Source organism: Microplitis mediator, chromosome 8 (assembly GCF_029852145.1).
Source record: "Microplitis mediator isolate UGA2020A chromosome 8, iyMicMedi2.1, whole genome shotgun sequence".
Taxonomy (NCBI): domain Eukaryota; kingdom Metazoa; phylum Arthropoda; class Insecta; order Hymenoptera; family Braconidae; genus Microplitis; species Microplitis mediator.
The window spans coordinates 23,559,329-23,579,190 of NC_079976.1; the positions used below are offsets into that span (position 1 = coordinate 23,559,329).

General features: G+C 34.2%; 2 protein-coding genes across 2 annotated transcripts; both read right to left on the minus strand.

Moving 5' to 3' along the window:
- Positions 1–3,028: 3,028 nt before the first annotated feature.
- On the minus strand, positions 3,029–7,275 carry LOC130672895 (uncharacterized). The gene is made up of 3 exons (XM_057477668.1): positions 7,035–7,275; positions 5,836–6,562; positions 3,029–3,539 (listed from the first exon to the last, which is right to left on the minus strand). Exons 1-3 carry the CDS (start codon positions 7,164–7,166, stop codon positions 3,205–3,207), a joined length of 1,194 nt encoding a protein of 397 aa, XP_057333651.1. The 5' UTR covers positions 7,167–7,275; the 3' UTR covers positions 3,029–3,204.
- A 5,369-nt stretch (positions 7,276–12,644) lies between these two features.
- LOC130672896 (uncharacterized) lies at positions 12,645–19,279 on the minus strand. The gene is made up of 3 exons (XM_057477669.1): positions 19,030–19,279; positions 16,625–17,351; positions 12,645–13,138 (listed from the first exon to the last, which is right to left on the minus strand). Exons 1-3 carry the CDS (start codon positions 19,159–19,161, stop codon positions 12,804–12,806), a joined length of 1,194 nt encoding a protein of 397 aa, XP_057333652.1. The 5' UTR covers positions 19,162–19,279; the 3' UTR covers positions 12,645–12,803.
- Between the last annotated feature and the right edge of the window lie 583 nt (positions 19,280–19,862).

Here is a 19,862-nt window from a genome sequence, read left to right on the forward strand (position 1 = left end):
ATATTAAGTTGCAGAATTGATTATGTTTTATTTACTATTTATTTACTATCTTTTGTTTAAAAATGTCGGCAGTTAATGAAAATTTGACAGCTTAATTTTTTAGTTGTCTTCATTGAATATATTAATATCATTGAATAAAAGTGATAAAACAACATTTAAAATGTCAAGAATTTTCTCTTATTTACTGGATAAAATTGAAAATATTTTGGCATAAGAAAACATCAAAATTCTTGTGCTACGGAGAAAAATGTTGGCTCGAAATCTACCAATTTTTATTATGCTGTCGACCAAACTTGAAACAGAAAGTAAAGTATCCAAAAAATTACTATACTCTTATAAAAAATTATTCTGCTGCACCAAAATTATTATAATGTATGGAAGTAATTGATATTGAAGCTCATCGATAAGTTTCTCGCGTGTAATAAGTAATGTGATACAGTATAATCATTTTTTGTAAGAACACGATAATTTTTTGGATGCTTTACTCCCTGTTTCAAGTTTAGTAGACAGCGTTGTAAAAATTGGTAGGTTTCGAGCCAACATTTTCTCTCCGTGACATCTTATTATGGAAGCGCATTAGCATGTTTTAAATACCAAGAAAATTAAAATAAATTAATAAATCTAGATTATTATTATTATTTATATTTATAAAAAGTCCTGTATTTGTCCTTAAAAACAATCGAACACAGACTAAATATTATAGAAAATAAAGTCTGTATTTGTCCTTAAAAACAATTGAACACAGACCAATAATTATAATAAAAAAGTCTGTTTTTAGTCTAAACGCGATTTAAAACAGACTAAATATCATACGAAAATAAGTCTGATATTAGCCTGGATAAGGAATAGTACGGGCAAAAACAGATTAAATTCTTATATAAAATACATACGATTTATAAGCTTTAATTAAAAGAAAAAATATTTGAATTTATCATTTATTTTAAAACAGATCTAATTTTTTGACCCGGGATATCCGAGTGCCTGTGTGTGTGTGTTTTTTTTTTTTACTTAAAATTAAATAAGCGTTATGAGGCGTGCACTTTTGGATTTTCCAAACTTTTTTGTCTCTATGGTCTATTTGGATCATTACATACAGTAACATGACTCGTTCTTTAATTCAAATCATATTATCGACTAAAAAATTGAAACAACATCGTAGTGAGTATGTTTTTATAACTTGGAAAGCTCATAAAAAAAAAATCGTATGGAAGAGTATTTTTGGGTTCGAAAATGTAATTACACTGATGTTTTCGAGCACCTTGTTTTTTTTATTTTGTTTTTTCGGAATTTCTAAAAACCGACTTAAAAAAACTCCAAAATCTATGCAGCTCTCAAACTTGATAAAACGCGTCGAATGCTGCAAGAGCCGTCTTATTCAAATAATTCATTCGAGAGATACCGTGGAAGAAAGATATGCATATCGATATATCGTAGCATCCGCTCACATTCTAGTCCCATTCGCTCTCTGGGTATTAATTCTCTCAGTTTAATTTGTATAAAGTGTAAATGAAACATCAAAATTTTTATTATTAACTTTGTGTAATTTTTAGTCATTAAATTCCACCACACCTACACCGGAAGCCCACAGATCGTTCGCTCGCTCTGCAAAGATTTTTTAATTTGATTAACATGACCTGAAAATTTATAAGTTATTATTATTTTATTACGAAAACAAAATGATAGTTTTGAGGCAGCGGTGGGTAATGATGATAATAATTTAACTTATTATATAAATTATCGACATATATCTATTACTACTCTCTTAAAATGAACCAGTGAAATTCCACTGATTCAACCAGTGAAGTTCACTGGTTTAACCAGTGACTAAAAGTTCAATGGTTGAACCAGTGAATTTCACTGGTTGAATCAGTGAACGTCGCGCTCACTGGTTTCAACCAGTGAACTAAAAATATGTAAGCGCGCGGGTACAGCAGCATTCTGTACATGAGTATATTTAAGTTTTTTATTATGTCAATAAATAAGTAATATTTATTGATTATCTTCATGTAATATTTTAACTAACTTTTATATAACAATAATAATTATATGACACAATTTTTACAGAGTTTAAAAATAAATAACTTTGGAGTAATTTCAATAGCTTGGAGCTAACCTCAAAAATGAATGACATAATTTTAAAATTGAACAATATAAAAAGCCTATTGAAAATGGAAACAAATTAAATATTTATAAATCCTAATAAATATTATTTATTTTACTACTAAACAATTTTTAATTAAATATAATTGTTATTAAGACTCTTTTTGTTTGACTTCACTTTGTTTATAAATAAACGTTTATAATAAAATAAAATTAATCTAACCTATTGTGTTTATATTTATGTAGTACACCGGCGTATCACTGGTTCAACCAGTGAGTCAAGCGATCATGTTATTCCACTGGTTGAATCAGTGAATTTCACTGGTTAAACCAGTGAACGCTCGGTTCACTGGTTGAACCAGTGGATTTCACTGGAGAATCAGTGGATTTCACTAGAAAATCAGTGAAATTTCACTGGTTCATTTTAAGAGAGTATCAATAAATATTAGATCTAGACAATACTAGTAATCTATGGAACGATTTTTATCAAAAATTGCATGTCGAGACACTGATCACTAAAATTTTTTGATGAATTACATACAAATGACAATCTTGTAGCAGTCGTATTATTGATATAAAACGTCCTGCGACAAATCCTTACAAATCTCAGTCTTTATATACTTTATACAAATCTGTCACAAGATAATAATTTAAATATAGTGGAAACCTAAACATGCAAACATGCAAATAATCTTCTCAATAAGACAATTTATAGATAAATTGAGAAAAATATAGATAGCCCGAATAATATTCAACATTAAACATTAAGATTTTTATATGACTTGCCCATATTATTGGATAAAGAAATATTGCAGATATCTTACACACGGCTCATTGATAAAATCACATCCATTTTCTGAGAAAAAATTTGCGAAAGAAATTTATTGATGACATATATACTCACACATGGCTTGCAACAGTTTTTCTCAAGAATGCGTACGTATTTTTACCGTGTCTACACCAAAATTGACAGTCACATAAAGTTGTAGACAAATAAAACACTGGTGACTAGGCTTACGCAAGATTTTAATAAGATAGCTGCATGATAATATTAATACAAAATATAAAATCACACCGAATTCAGACTAAACTATGATATAACTATTATTTTATTATGAATAATCGCAATACTGATAAATAAGAAAAGGCTGTTTTTATGATATCCATAAATGATTCTTTAGTTAAATTGAAAAATTTACCCACAGTAAGATACGGCGCGATACAAAGACGCATTGTAATAAAAACGACGTTTTTGTTTATAATCGGAATTTTATACCAATAACTGTATATTGCTCTCAGCATAATATCTCCTTTTCCAGACAAAGTATCTGCTATATAAGCATATATGTAGCTTTCAAGTATAATAAAATTCATCGTACAGACTGATCTCATAGCAGTTATAATATCCTTTTTATCTATAGCCAATAGCAAAGCAACACCTATAATTAAGTATATTTATTATCTTTCAATAAAAATATTACCTTCGATGAAGGTGGTTGGTATGATATATCGTGTTGTAGGTGCCATAAGGGTGTATGCGGAGAAAAATTTAGGGTAACAATTTCAATATATATCGAAAACGTTTCCCATATCGTATAGCAATAGGTTTTTTTTTGTATTTACACTCAATAAAAAGTGTGGTTATTGTAACCATCTAAAGTATCGCTACTTATAGTTAGTTATCATAACAAAATGTATCATTAAATTGGCAATAGTTGATTACTACATTAACTATCTTCAAGTTTAAACACAAGTTTCGTCGAAATAACCATATTCTTTGAGAATATTCCGCATACTTGGTATTGCTATTTGAATGATTTATTAAGATTGCTATTGCAGAAAGCCAAACTCTTAATATAACAATACGAATTAATAATATAGCAATATGAATTGTTAATATAGCAATAAAAAATTATTTTCCAAAACCTTTTCAAAGAGTTAAATCATTCATTATTATTATTATTATTATTATTATTATTATTATTATTATTATTATTATTATTATTATTATTATTATTATTATTATTATTTCTGTAGTTAAATGCTCAGGGGATTATTCCCGGTAGTCTGACTCTACTGAGGGCCTCACCTGAGCGCCAAATCGTTACTGCTGCGATGCTTCATCAACAAGATGATCAGCATGCGCAGCAGGCCAAGTTTCGTTGCCTCAGGAGAGGGAGGGACCCGAGAATAACAGCCTTTTGCATCCGTGATGCCAGAAACTCAACTAGCGCTGAACAAGTTGGTATTCTAGCCAGTGCAGACACAAACGACTGTTTCATCCCTTCTAGGACGCCAACAATAAGGACGACAAGCTTGACACGGTAGCCTGAGTAAAGTTTGCCACTTTCAAACAGGAGATCCTGATATATCTCGTGTTTGTGCTCTTCTTTAACCGTGATGTTATACTCAGCAGGTGCTGAGAACTCGATGACATAAATGTCTCGAGTTGTTTTATCGAAGAGCACAATATCAGGTTTATTGTGATCTATTTTCCGAGTTGTTGCGAATGGCACATTCCAGTAAATACGGCAACGGTTATTCTCAACAACTTGCGGAATATCTCCTGGCAGATAAGGCAGCACTGGTGTTTTATCGATACCGTGCGTGCGTCGAAGGTGGTAATAAAGTACTCGCAGAGCAGCATTGTGACGCTGGATGTATGCACTTCTTGCCAGCACAGGACATGCTGACAAGAGATGCATAAGCGTCTCAGGATGTTGCTTACACACCCTACACAAAGTGTCGGGTAGCTGCATCTGAAGTACTTTCGCACGGTATTCGAGAGTGTTGATTACACCATCTTGGCAGGCGAAAATTTAACCTTTGGTCTCGGACATCAGGCCAGCTGACTTAAGAAAGGAAAACGTCAGCTGGGTAGACAAGCCATGATCACGCACGTGTTTAAAAAACACGCTGTGCATGGAATTGTCTATGTGTATACTGAGCAGTTTTTGCTGCTCAGCATTCCTGACGACACTCCTCCTTAGGGAGTTCAATAAGAGGATTTACACTTCCGAGACCGAAGGATTGGCAGGCAAAAATATACCCTTCGGTCTCGGATATCAGGCCAGCTGACTTGAGGATGGAAAACGCTGTGCATGACCATAGATGTCACGATTGGTTTTATCAAAGAGCGCAATGTCAGATTTGTTGTGGTCAATCTTTTGCGATGTTGCAAGTGCCACATTTCAATAAATACGGCAACGGTTATGCTCAATAATTTGAGGAATATCTCTTGACAGATAAGGCAGCACTTATTACTATTATTATTATTATTATTATTATTGCTTTTTTAGTTAATTGCTCAAGGGGTTATCCCCGGTAGTCCGACTCTACCGAGGGCCTCACCTGAGCGCCAAATCGTAACTGCTGCGATGCTTCATCAACAAGATGATCAGCATGCGCAGCAGGCCAAGTTTCGTTGCCTTAGGAGACGGAGGGACCCGAGAATAACAGCCTTTTGCATCCGCGATGCCAGAAACTCAACTTGCGCTGAACAAGTTGGTATTCTTGCTAGTGCAGATATAAACGACTGTTTCATCCCTCCTAGGACGCCAACAATGAGGACGACAAGTTTGACACGGTAACCTGGGTGAAGTTTGCCAATTTCGATTATTATTATTATTATTATTATTATTATTATTATTATTATTATTATTATTATTATTATTATTATTATTATTATTATTATTATTATTATTATGAATATAATTAAACATACAAATATATTACCAGTAACACTTATTGATGTAAGACATACTCCCATTTGCATGAAGATAACTTTATTATAAACAATTTCCAAACAATTTGATAAAAATATCAAATGTTGATGCCTCCGGATGATCATCATTAATTCATGATTTTTGACTTCAAAATTATAACTGTTTTTACAAAATTCATCCATTCGTTTTATTAGAATATCAAATTGTCCAGAAATATGACCAGTTATTGAAACAAACATGGCGTTGCTGCAACTACCGCCAACTATTATAATATATGACTGTACCATTTGGTTAATCAGAATTACATAATATAAATTTTTACTGACATTATTAAAAATGCAACTACTAGGTAGTAAAAATTGAAGCTGATCCTTGTAAACTGTTCTATTCGACTGATGGTCCAGAATTGGTACTGAGCTGCTGTCAGTAAAAAATATTATTTTAATGTCATACAAAATTATTGAAATTAGACTAGAACTGCATATTAGGAATGAGACGGTATTATAAGTTGCCGAATTATTGACCATGAGTTCAATGTAGTCGGCATTTTTTATCGACTCCCAATCTTGGGATGAGGAAATTAATAGTCGTTTTAAATAGTCACGGCCTATAGACGTATAGAATATTTTTATGAATACCAAGATACTGTACATTAGCATACAATAAGAGATGAGGGTATCATCAATGTCGCCACAGTTTATAATAAACTTATAAACCACTGATACTGTTGTTATTATCTGTATAATAAATATAAGTAGTTACATATAAATTGTCAATTAACCATTCGAAATACGATGAAAATTAATAAAAATACATTTTTCTTTTAATCAAATTTCCTAAGAAATTTTATTGATACATTTTTTCCGTGTCTATGATAGGTTCGGCGAGATATTTTGAAAATATGGATGCTTATTCTGAGATGCGTTTTTTGTGTCGTGTTTTAATAATGATTACTTGGAATTGAAATTGAAGCTAAAGTATCAAAGATATAATAAAAATGTGTTGAATGAAATTTTTAGAGAGTCAAATAATCTATGATAAAGACAACCATAAATTATGTCATAAATTCAAAAGCTTTAAAGTTATAGCGATTATAAACGCAGTAAAATATTAATCAGTGAAAATTGAGAAAATTTTTGATATCCAAAAATATGAAAGACAATTTTATGTTATATTTATTGAATATACATAATCCTTTAGTAGTATTACCATTTGACAAAGGGAATAACCAACAGAAAATTTACGATACAAATCGTCTCTTTGAAGTGGCCAGAGGCCGAAAATTGACATAAAAAATCTGTGCCACTTGAATCTCTCATTAATATTTTCATTTGATTGCATTGTTGTCAAAAAAAAAATTTCAATTGTCAAATTACTTTGTTTCAGTATATGGAGAGTCGTAAGTTAGAATTATATTCCTAGATACCAATAGCTGTATGGTTTTTTTATCAGCCCCATATTCAACTGACAATGTCGATTCACCACTAAAATATCACTTCTTTTTTTTTACTAATAAATGCACCTGCGCATTATTCAAGCTTATTATTTATTTACAATGTCATATCATCCTCACATTAAAAATTTATGTGAATAATCAATAGTAAATAAATTATTCATACGAACATTGAAAATATAAGAATAAATGTCATCAACCCTTCACTAAATTTATATACCGCGAATAGATTTATTTTCGTCTGCTGTATGCAGGTTGTAGCAAAAGAAAAAATATATTGTAGCTCCACTAATAATTTGCATACTAAATGTCGATATATATGTGAGTGTGTAAGTTCACTGGGATATGTTAGGCATCTAGAGAATATTTCTAAGGAACAAATTATTTCGTTACAATTCAATAGGCTTCGTATAAATTTAGATTCAGTTTTGATGAAAAAGTAGATATTGTTTTCTTTTTTGCAAGTCCTATATTATGCTCCCTGATGAATATATATATCTTTTATTTTAAGACAAGCTTGTGTTTAATACCATTGTGATTTATATATTTTCTCACTTGAAAGTAAAGAAAAAAATTTTCATATTTAACCGAGAAAAAATCGTCATATAAATTCTATTTTTTAAAAATAAGTATTAAATGTGGGGATATAAATTATAATACTCAGGAGACAATTTAGAGTTAAATCAGTACCCACACCGATATATTTACATTTCTAAATTGAAATATATCAATGTAAGTACCTGTTTAACAGAAAATTCAACTTCCGACATAAATAAAAAATTAAAATTTTTCACTTCTTAATTATTATATTAGGTGAAATTTATGTGTAAAGACATCGAGAAGACAGCCATCATTACATTTTTTTGCTTGTTCGAATTCCCATATATGGCGTTTGGACTTCGAAATGCCGCACAAACTTTTCAAAGTTTCATCGATGAGGCCACACGAGACCGTTTGTCTTCCCGTACATCGACGACGTGCGAGTAGCTTTCGAGAACGAGGAGCAGCATCTCGAGCACCTAAGAATTTTGTTTCAGTGCTTACAAGACTACGGACTGCGTCATCAACGCAGCCAAATCGGTGTTGGGCCAGCACGAGGTCAAATTTTTAGACCATTACATCAGCGAAAAAGATATCAAGCCGTTGTCCGACAGGGTAGACGCAATTATTAACTTAAAATTCCCTAGTACGATCTCTGTATTACGTGGTTTTCTAGGTACCATAAATTTCTATAGGAAATTTATCAGAAATGCTGCAGAAATCCTTGCACCGCCCTCAACGGGCCAAAAGTCAAAGGATCAACGCTGATCGTCGAGACACCAGAACTCCGACAGGCCTACGACAACGTAAAGCAAGCGTTAGCCAACGCTGCAATGCTTGCGCATCCGAACGACGACGCAACTTGGACTATTATCTCGGACGCATCAAACACTGCCATTGGTGCAGTTCTGCAACAACTAGTTGACGAAAAATGGCAACTGCTCGCGTTCTTCAGCAGAAAACTACAACTTTCCATTCAAAAATTATCGACGTACGATCGTGAACTTCACGCCATCTACGAAGCTGGCCGATACTTCCGTCGTATTTTTGAAGGTAAGCAGGTTGCAATTTACACCGACCATAAACCATTGCTCTTTGCTTTTCAGCAACATACTGAACGAGCATCACCGTGGCACTTTCGTCACCTAGACTTTAATAGCCAATTCACGAGTGATTTTAGACACATTTTTGTACACGAGAATATCGTTGCAGACACACTATCGCGCGTTGAAGCCATTTCGACACTAGTTATCTTGCACGAGCTGGTGAGGGCTCAGAAGAACGATCCTGAACTTCAAGATCTTCTTAACTACGCAACGATGTCACTACAGTGGTAACGAATTGTCTTCAATGACCATCCGGTCACAGTTTATTGTGATGTTTCATCAGGTAAACCATGTCCATACGTTCCTGGTCAACTTTGAAAGAAAGTTTTCGACGCGTTGCTCTCTCTTTGGCACAACCCGGTACCAGAGCATCTCAGATACTAGAGAGCAAGCGCTACGTTTGGCCATCAATCCAGAAAGATTGCCGAGAGTAGGCCAAAGTTTGCATAAACTGCCAGCGAAACAAGATCCATCGTCACGCGTCTTCACCTCTCGCTCGTTTTGAATTGCCGACACAACGTTTCGAGCATATCCACATCGACCTAGTCTCTCTACCAGTATCTCGCGATTACAACAAGTGCCTGACGATCGTCGACAGATTTCCCCGGTTTCCAGAAGCCGTTGCACTTAAAAATATAGACGCAGATACTGTCGCACTCGCGCTGTTTAGAGAATGGATCGCAAAATATGGTGTACCAACAAGAATAACGTCCGACCAAAGAAGACAATTCAGATCATCGTTGTTCTAATCTCTGAATAAATTATTTGGGATAACACATTTATTAACGAAGCCGTATTATCCTCAATCCAATGGACTAGTAGAACGCCTACACCGGCAACTCAAATCTGCACTGTTGTGTCATGATGACACTTGGTATGACGTGCTACCCCTTGTCTTACTTGGTCTACGAGCAGCCTGAAAAGAGGACATACAAGCTACCCCAGCCGAACTTGTATACGGTGAGCCGATTCGTCTCCCAGGTGAACTACTAGTTTCGTCAAATATACACGCAAATGCTGAAAGTGTTTTACGTGATTTAAAATCATATTTCAATAAATTAGCACCGGCTGGAATCTCGCATCATGAAGAGCATTCTGTTTGCTGTTTCAGAGACCTCAACACTTGTTCCAACGTACTAGTGCAAATCGGACAAATTGGACCATCATTCTCATCTCCGTATAAAGGTCCGTACGAAGTCGTCGCGCGACATGATAAATATTTTATCGTGAACTACAAATGCGTCAATACTACAATTTCTGTTGACAGGCTGAAACCTGTCTATTTCGTGGCCGACGACACATAAAATTATTTTTTTTCATAGTTTAAACCATTGTTTAAATTAATTTTTTGTTTATTATCTCTCTAGCTAGTACTTTCCCCACACCGTAGCAAACATGCTCAAATTAGTTTTTTATTATTTTTGTTTTGCATTGTAAATATCTCTTATTATTTTTGATTTGTACATAAGCATCATATTTTTTTAAGAGAGGAAGTACTGTAGTGACTGCGTCACTCCTTATATTATTAAATTCATAATTTCGGATAAGTCCGTCGACCATCGATCATCATCGATCGCCGAATATTTTCCCCCACGCGGATTCGATATTTGGTGGCAACAGTACACACAGTACACAGTACAGTACACACTCGTACATTAGAGAAATACACGGCAACTAGCTAGACACATATCTAATGCGACCAGCATTGCCTTGTATTATTATATAATTCATTAAATGAAACTGATTATTTATTATTTTGTTAACACTAATAATTGGAGTCAGATAAATTAATTAACGTAGTGATTAAGATCCTATAAACCTCATCCCAGTCACTACATTGGTGACCCCAAGACGTGATACCCTATCATGCCTCTGATGGCGAGTGGACCTACCCCCGCCATTTTGTGCCTTAAAACATCATGGCGGCCACAAAAAACTCGCAGATTAGAGATCACTAGGTGATAGATGAGGGCAGGTGATTATAATGGCGTGTCTGAAATCTTGGTGATTATATTCCTACGTGGAGGAAGCCCGTATGGGTTGGGGAAGAACTTGCTCCCCACCACTCCTATGCAAGCAGTTCACCAGAGCTGAAGTTTGGTACCATGGGGGATCCATTCCAAGCCCCACTTCGACCAGAGTCTCTCTATTTCCTGAGATGGGAGGAGTGTTTGGGTCCAAATGAGGTCGATCTCGTGGTGGCTGTTGGTGAGACACCCACATGCAATGCATGCCTAATGGGTAAGTTAATGTGAGCTTATGCTCATATTTCGCTATTATAATATATGGTGGATTCAGTATATACAATAGGGATTTCGCAGCGCGAGTATGCCCAAAAGGGCGAGGTATCGGCCTCCCGTTAAACGGAGGTGGGCTTAACGGCCCCGTTACATTAATTAATTATCACGCCTCTGACGTCCTCCAAATCCACATTTGACGCGTCCCTCTCTTCACAGGTCGAAGTGCGATTAGTACTCCCAAAAACTGAGAAACAAGGTTCGGCTTCACTCTGCGAGATGGCATTGTACAACTCGCCTCTCGCAATACCTCGTCCCTACACCTGTTTCAATGTATAACATTTCCAACATGTAACTTCCAACTCGGCGTCTTAGGTGGGGTATACGATAGACACACCTAATTAAGGAGTCTCAGCTATCGTACACTTCGATGAAACGCCTCTCACCCCACAAATACCTTTTTCCACCTCTCCCGTTCTCATTATCACTCACAACGTTGCACTATTTGGAATGTAGTGACTTAGGCAGTGATTGTTTCAATCTAATCCTAAAGAGTCGTCGCTACATACATAAATTTTTTAACGAGTGGTATTTTGGCCATTGGACAGCCAGGTCAGGGGCATCCAGTCTTGGCCCAAGCTCGGGTAATCACTGTAACGGCCAGGACTGAGTACCCAATCTTAAGCCAAGCATGGCCCATATAGGTGTGTCAAAGCTAGGTTCCCCAATGCTGGGCCAAGTAGCGCCCCGTTGTTCAACTCTAGCAGTTCCTGCATGGGATTACGGCGTGCATTCACTTCACGGCCAAGACCACGTGTCAATTGTTATACGCGATTTTACTATTATAAAGTGCAAATGAAACATCGAAATTATTTATTACTAATTTTGTGTAATTTTTAGTTATTAAATTCCACCACACCTACACCAGAATCCCACAGATCGTTCGCTAACGTTACAAATATTTTTTAATTCAATTAACAAGGAAACAAAATCATGGTTTTTAAGCAGCGATGGGTGATCATGATAATAATTTAACTCATTTTATAAATTATCGTCATATATTTATTACTATCAATAAATATTAGATCCAGACAATACTAGTAATCTATAGAACAATTTTTATCAAAAATTGCATGTCGAGACACTGATCTAAAATCTTTTGATGAATTACATACAAATGACAATCTTGTAGCAGTCGTATTATTGATATGAAACGTCCTGCGACAAACCCCTACATATCTCAGTCTTTATATACTTTATACAAATCTGTCACAAGATAATAACATGCAACATTAAACATTAAGATATTCATATGACTTGCTCATACTATTGGATGAAGAAATATTGCAGATATCTTACACACGGCCCATTGATAAAATCACATCTATTTTTTGAGAAAACATTGGCGACAGAAATTTATTGATGATATATATATGCTCACGCATGGCTTGCAGCAGTTTTACTCAAGAAATGCGTACGTAATTTTACAGCGTCTGCACCAAAATTGACAGTTAAATGAAGTCGTAGACAAATAAAACACTGGTGACTAGGCTTGCGCAAGTTTTTAATAAAATAGCTGTATGATAATATTAATACAAAATATTTAATCACACCGAGTTCAGACTAAACTACGAAATAACTATTATTTTATTATGAATAATCGCAATACTGATAAATAAGAAAATGCTGTTTTTATGACACCCATAAATGAGTCGTTCGTTAAAATAAAAAATTTACCCACAGTAAGATACGGCGCGATACAAAGACGCATTGTAATGAAAACGATGTTTTTGTTTATGATCGGAATTTTATACCAATAACTGTATATTGCTCTCAGCATAATGTCTCCTTTTCCAGACAAAGTATCTGCTATATAAGCATATATGTAGCTTTCAAGTATAATAAAATTCATCGTACAGACTGATCTCATAGCAGTTATAATATCCTTTTCATCCATAGCCAATAGCAAAGCAACACCTATAATTAAGTATATTTATTATCTTTTAATAAAAATATTACCTTCGATGAAGGTGGTTGGTGTAATATATCGCGTTGTAGGTGCCATAAGGGTGTGTGCGGAGATAAATTTAGGGTAACAATTACAATATATAATGAAAACGGTTCGCATATCGTATAGCCATAGGTTATTTTTTGTATTTACACTGAATAAAAACTGTGGTTATTGTCACCATCTAAAGTATCGCTACTTCTGGTTAGTTATCATAACAAAATGTATCGATAAATTGGCAATACCAGAATACTGCATTAACTATTTTGAATTCCAAACAAAGTTATGTCAAAATAACCATATTCTTTGGAAATATTCTGCATACACGGAGAGAAAAATATCGCCAGATTAAGTATACGTATCGCTATTCTGGCTATACGCTGTATAGTCATCTTACTTAACGATACGCCGTATAGCCAATTCAGCTATGCAGAGTATCCTCACAGTGGATCGTCAAAATGACGATCCGTATTCTTATTTTAGGCATTTTATGAATCGCTGACATGATTATTGCGCAAACTCTGTATTTAGGCATCCGGCAACTGAGATCGACGATACGTATAGCTAATTTAGCTATACGGATCCTCACGCTGGCTATACAGATACTTAAATCAACGAAACTACATATCGTTACAAAGGCTATTCGTGGTATTGTTAAATTAAATAAACGAATACTTAACCTAACCCAAAAACGTCTCTTTACTGTAACGATACTATAGATCATCAAATTAATATGAGAGTATTCCTAAATTAGGTATACGAATCGTTATTCTGACGATACGTCATTTGAGTATACATTGGATAGCCATTATGGCGATATTTTTTTCTCCGTGTACTTGGTATTACTATTCGAACGATTCATATAGATTGCTCTTTAGAAATTCAAATTCTTAATATAGAAATCCGGATTAATAATATAGCAATATAGCAATATAAAATTATTTTCCAAAACCTTTTCAAAAAGTTAAATCATTCATTATTGTCATTATTATTATTATTATTATTATTATTATTATTATTATTTTTAATTGTTCTAGTGTATAGCCGCATTAACGGCCTTTTACACTTTTTGCCTTTATATTGCAACTGCTTCCTTTTTTTTTTTTTTATTCTGCCTTCATTGTGTGGCTGTGGCCCGACTTGTGCTTATACTGTACTGTACCATTACGGTGATACCCTACCACCCTATCCAAAAATTCCCATAGAATCCAATCAAATGCGACAAAAACCGCATAGAAACCAATACAGTCTAAAAGATTCTATGCGGTTTTTGTCGCAATTGAGTGGATTCTATAGGAATTTTTTGATAGCCCCCCCCCCCCTTGGCTGTGAGAGTATAGGGGCAAGGGAAACCACAGAGAAAACCATTGCCAGTACAGTTCGGTTTGGGTGAGGCTCTAGTGATCGATAAAATTCCCATTTTACCTATCTCTAGATCCTCATCCCGCGCCTAACGGTCAGAGACCTGTAATCGAGCTCAACGCGTGGCTAAGCGGTCATCCAGCCAAGTAGCGATCATGCTCGATGCTGCCTAACTTGGGTAATCGACTGAGCCACGCGAGAACCGGTCGGCTGCCTCTGCCGCCTTTAATTATTATTATTATTATGTTTGTTTAAATGCTCAGTGGGTTATCCCTAGGAATCCGACTCTACCAAGAGCCTCACCTGAGCGCCAATTCGTTAATGCTGTGATGCTTCATCAAAAAGATGATCGGCATGCACAGCAGGCAAAGTTTCGTTGCCCTAGGAAACGGAGGGATCCGACAATAACAGCCTTCTGCATCCGCGATGCCAGAAACTCAACTTGCGATGAGCAAGTTGGTATTCTAGCCAGTGCAGACACAAAAGACTACTTCATCCCTCCTAGGACGCCAACAATGAGGACGACAAACTTAACACGGTAGCCTGGATGAAGTTTGCCAATTTTGAAGAGGAGATCCTGATATAACTGGTGTTTGTGCTCTTCTTTAACCCCCAAGTAAAAATAAAATTTAACGTTTAAAAAATTAAATTTTTATCTTCTGCCGTAACACCGCTGCACCACAGCCGTTTCGAGGACAAAATCGACGCACGCTAAATTCTTATTCTCTGCCGTCATAGCCGCAACACAGCTGCAACACAGTGGCACGCTGTTTATTTTGATCCGAACCATCGCTGCAAAATCGTCGCAACACAGCTGCACGCTATCGAAATTTTATTAAAATCTCTGCCGCAATACAGCGGCCCCGGATGATAATATTTGTTATTATTATTATTCCATTTGATTGAATAGAATAGAAATAATTGTATTTATCAAATACTTATTTAATTGTCCGGAAAAAGAGAATTATATATGGCCATATATTAAAGTTTCCAATATATTCATAGCTATGTACTGAAATTTCAAATAAATTAAAAAAAGAAAGACCTACTCAATGTCTGTATTTTTTTTTTTTTTTTTTTTTTTGTTCAATCATTTTTGTGATGCGGGAGTTATCAGATTTGTGGTCAATTAAATTTCTAACCGAGTAGAAATTTTTAATTTAGGGAAAAAACGCTAAAATAATCGACTGACCGCACACGCTTCAGTGGGATTCGAACCCGGGACCTTCCGAACGAAAGACTGACGCTTCAACAACTAGGCTACGGTACCGACAGTGACTACAAAGTTTACTTGTGCTATATGAGTTTGGAAGAATACATCACTTTTGAAACCAGTGATGGTATGCGACTTAGAAAATTATTTCCAAAATGATAAAATATATACGATTCGTTTGTCGAGTGTTGCAGCGGTGTTGCGGGATTTGGAAAGTTTTTCAGAGAATATTAATATAGTGATTTCGTGTTGCGGAAATTATAATTTTATTTTACTCGGAAAAATATCAGGTTTATTGTGGTCGATCTTCCGCGTTGTTAAGAATGCCACGTTCCAATAAATATGACAATGGTCACTCTCAACAACTTACGGAATGTCTCCTGGTAGAAAACTTGCGTGTGTCTAACAAGGTAATAAAGTACTCGCAGAGAAGCATGATGACAAGAGATGCATAAGCGTCTCTGGATGTTGCTTACACACCCTATACAGTGTGTCGAGTAGCTGCATCTAGAGCACTTTAGCACAGTAATCGAGAGTGTTGATTACACCATCTTGGTAGGCAAAAATATACCCTTCGGTCTCGGATATCAGGCTAGCTGACTTAAGGAAGGAAAATGTCAGCTGGGTAAACAAGCCATGATCACGCACGTATCTAAAGAACACGCTGTGCATGGACATAGATGTCACGAGTGGTTTCATCGAAGATCACAATTTCAGGTTTGTTGTGGTTAATCTTCTGCGATGTTGCAAATGCCACGTTTCAATAAATATGGCAACGGTTATGCTCAACAACTTGAGGGATATCTCCTGACAGATAAGGCAGCACTTATTACTATGATTATTATTATTATTAATATAATTAAACGTACAAATATATTACCAGCAACACTTAATGATGTAAGACATACTCCCATTTGCATTAATATAACTTTATTATAAACAATTTCCAAATAATTTGATAAAAACATCAAATGTTGATGCCTCTGGATGATCGTCATTAATTCATGATTTTTAACTTCAAAATTATAACTGTTTTTACAAAATTCATCCATTCGTTTTATTAGAATATCAAATTGTCCACAAATATGACCAGTTATTGAAACAAACATGGCGTTGCTGCAACTACCTCCAACTACTAAAATATACGACTGTACCATTTGGTTAATCAGAATTACATAATATAAATTTTTACTGACATTATTAAAAATGCAACTACTGGGTAATAAAAATTTATGCTGATTCTTGTGAACTGTTTCATTTATATAATGATCCAGAATTGGAATTGCGCTGCTGTCAGTAAAAAATATCATTTTAATGTCATACAAAATTACTGAAATGAGTCCAGAACTGTATATTAACAATGATACGTTATTATAAATTGCCGAATTATTGACCATTAGTTCAATGTCGTCAGCATTTTTTATCGACTCCCAATCTTGGTATGAGGAAATTAATAGTCGTTTCAAATAGTCACGGCGTATGGACGTATAGAATATTTTAATGAATACCAAGATACTGTATATCAGCATACAATAAGAGAGGAGGGTATCATCAATGTCACCACAGTTTATAATCAACTTATAAACCACTGATACTGTTGTTATTATCTGTATAATAAATATAAGAAGTTATATATAAATTGTCAATTAATCAGTCGAGATACGATAAAAATTAATAAAAATACATTTTTTTTAAAATCAAATTTCCTAAAAAATTTTATTCATTTATTTTTTTCGTATCTACGATAGGTTCGGCGAGATTTTTGCACGACTCAAGCGCAAAAGCGCTGAGGGTGCCTTATGAACGGTTTTTTTTATTCGATTATTTTACTCACATAAAAATCTTTCTACACTATGTTTATTACGCCAAGATAGGTAATATTGTATACTAGTATATAAAAAATTTATTGAGGAACAATTTGAACCCAATATTAAGTTGATTCATTATTTCATTCGTTTAAAATAAATTATTTTAACTCAAGAAACTAGTGCTGTCAATTGTTACGTATGAAACTTCGTAAACAAGATAACTCTCGATAGACACCATCAATCAGCCTAACTTTTTCAACATCCCGCTAAGAAAATCGACGATTTTCGAAAAATTGGGAAGTTATTGTTTTGACCCCGATTTGCGAAAATCGAAATTTCATCAGATGTCGACGTTTTGAGGTCCTAGGATGCTATTCTGACTATTTTCAGAATGATGTCTGAGTGCCTGTGTGTGTGTGTGTGTGTGTGTGTGTGTGTGTGTGTGTGTGTGTGTGTGTGTGTGTGTGTGTGTGTGTGTGTGTGTGTGTGTGTATAACTTTTTAACTAATGAACCGATTTGGACGGTTAAGGCGGCAATCGAAAGAGCTTGTTGGCCATCAACTTTTCTAAAAATTTCAAATCATTTGATTAAGTAGACTCGAAAATATTAGCGAATTACGGAAAAAAAAAAATTTTCGAAGAGCTCGAAAATGTATCCACAACAATGTTTTCGAGCTCAAAGAGCTCGAAAATAGTGGGAAGTTTTGGGGCTGGCCTGCAGAGTCAACTGATAGACAGATTTTTTTATTGTATTTGAATTTTTTATCACAAGAACCCCTACGAAAATTACTATCTGAATCCTTTTAGTTTAGTTGTAATTAATTAATGACGTAAAACTGATCATTCGTGATAAATTTAGCTGCGATTTTTACTGTTATTCTTATTTTTTTCATTGTTTCTCTCTATCAACTACTGGTGGCAGCACTAGCGTATCAATATGTTTGAAAAAAAGCGACATCTAAGACAAAAGGCGGGATATTTAAAAAAAAATGTTAGTAACAAAATATTAAAATGAAAATAAGAAATAAAAAAAATCAAATTGATAATTTGTAAGTTGAATAAAAGTTTATAATAAAAAAAAATACATTAATATTATATAATAAAAGTTATGATTAAATAAAATGACCGATTGAGGTGTGCACTTTTGGATTTTCCAACATTTTGAAAATATGGATGCTTATTCTGAGATGCATTTTTTGTGCCGTATTTTAATAATGAATACTTAGAATTAAAATTGAAGCTAAACTATCAAAGATATAATAAAAATGTGTTGAATAAAATTTTTAGAGCGTCAAATAATCGATGATAAAGATAACCATAAATTATATCATAAATTCAAAAGCTTAAAAGTTATAGTGATTATAAACGCAATAAAATATAAATCAGTAAAAGTTGAGACAATTTTTGATATCCAAAAATATGAAAGACAATTTCATGTTATATTTATTGAATATACATAATCCTTTAGTAGCATTACCATTTGACAAAGGGAATAACCAACAGAAAATTTACGATAAAAATCGTCTCTTTGCAGTGGCCAGAGGCCGAAAATTAACATAAAAAATCTCTGCCACTTGAATCTCTCATTAATATTTTCATTTGATTGCATTGTTGACAAAAAAAAAATTTCAATTGTCAAATTACTTTGTTTCAGTATATGGAGAGTCGTAAGTTAGAATTATATTCCTAGATACCAATAGCTGTATGGTTTTTTTATCAACCCCATATTCAACTGACAATGTCGATTCACCACTAAAATATCACTTCTTTTTTTTTACTAATAAATGCACCTGCGCATTATTCAAGCTTATTATTTATTTACAATGTCATATCATCCTCACATTAAAAATTCATGTGAATAATCAATAGTAAATAAATTATTCATACGAACATTGAAAATATAAGAATAAATGTCATCAACCCTTCACTAAATTTATACACCGCGAATAGATTTATTTTCGTCTGCTGTATGCAGGTTGTAGCAAGAGAAAAAATATATTGTAGCTCCACTAATAATTTGCATACTAAATGTTGATATATATGTGAGTGTGTAAGTTCACTGGGATATGTTAGGCGTCTAGAGAATATTTCTAAGGAACAAATTATTTCGTTACTATTCAATAGGCTTCGTATAAATTTAGATTCAGTTTTGATGAAAAGGTAGATATTGTTTTTTTTTGCAAGTCCTATATTATGCTCCCTGATGAATATATATATTTTTTATTTTAAGACAAGCTTGTGTTTAATACCATTGTGATTTATGTATTTTCTCACTTGAAAGTAAAGAAAAAAATTTTCATATTTAACCGA

Bases quoted from the DNA above. Each gene is read 5' to 3' on its own strand.
- LOC130672895 (XM_057477668.1), bottom strand. From the start codon at position 7,166: ATGCAATCAAATGAAAATATTAATGAGAGATTCAAGTGGCACAGATTT. The intron at 6,563-7,034 runs GTAATACTACTA...TTTATTATACAG, and splicing joins GTTATTCCCTTTGTCAAATG to ATAATAACAACAGTATCAGT. The intron at 3,540-5,835 runs GTAATATATTTG...ACTTAATTATAG, and splicing joins TACATCAATAAGTGTTACTG to GTGTTGCTTTGCTATTGGCT.
- LOC130672896 (XM_057477669.1), bottom strand. From the start codon at position 19,161: ATGCAATCAAATGAAAATATTAATGAGAGATTCAAGTGGCAGAGATTT. The intron at 17,352-19,029 runs GTAATGCTACTA...TTTATTATACAG, and splicing joins GTTATTCCCTTTGTCAAATG to ATAATAACAACAGTATCAGT. The intron at 13,139-16,624 runs GTAATATATTTG...ACTTAATTATAG, and splicing joins TACATCATTAAGTGTTGCTG to GTGTTGCTTTGCTATTGGCT.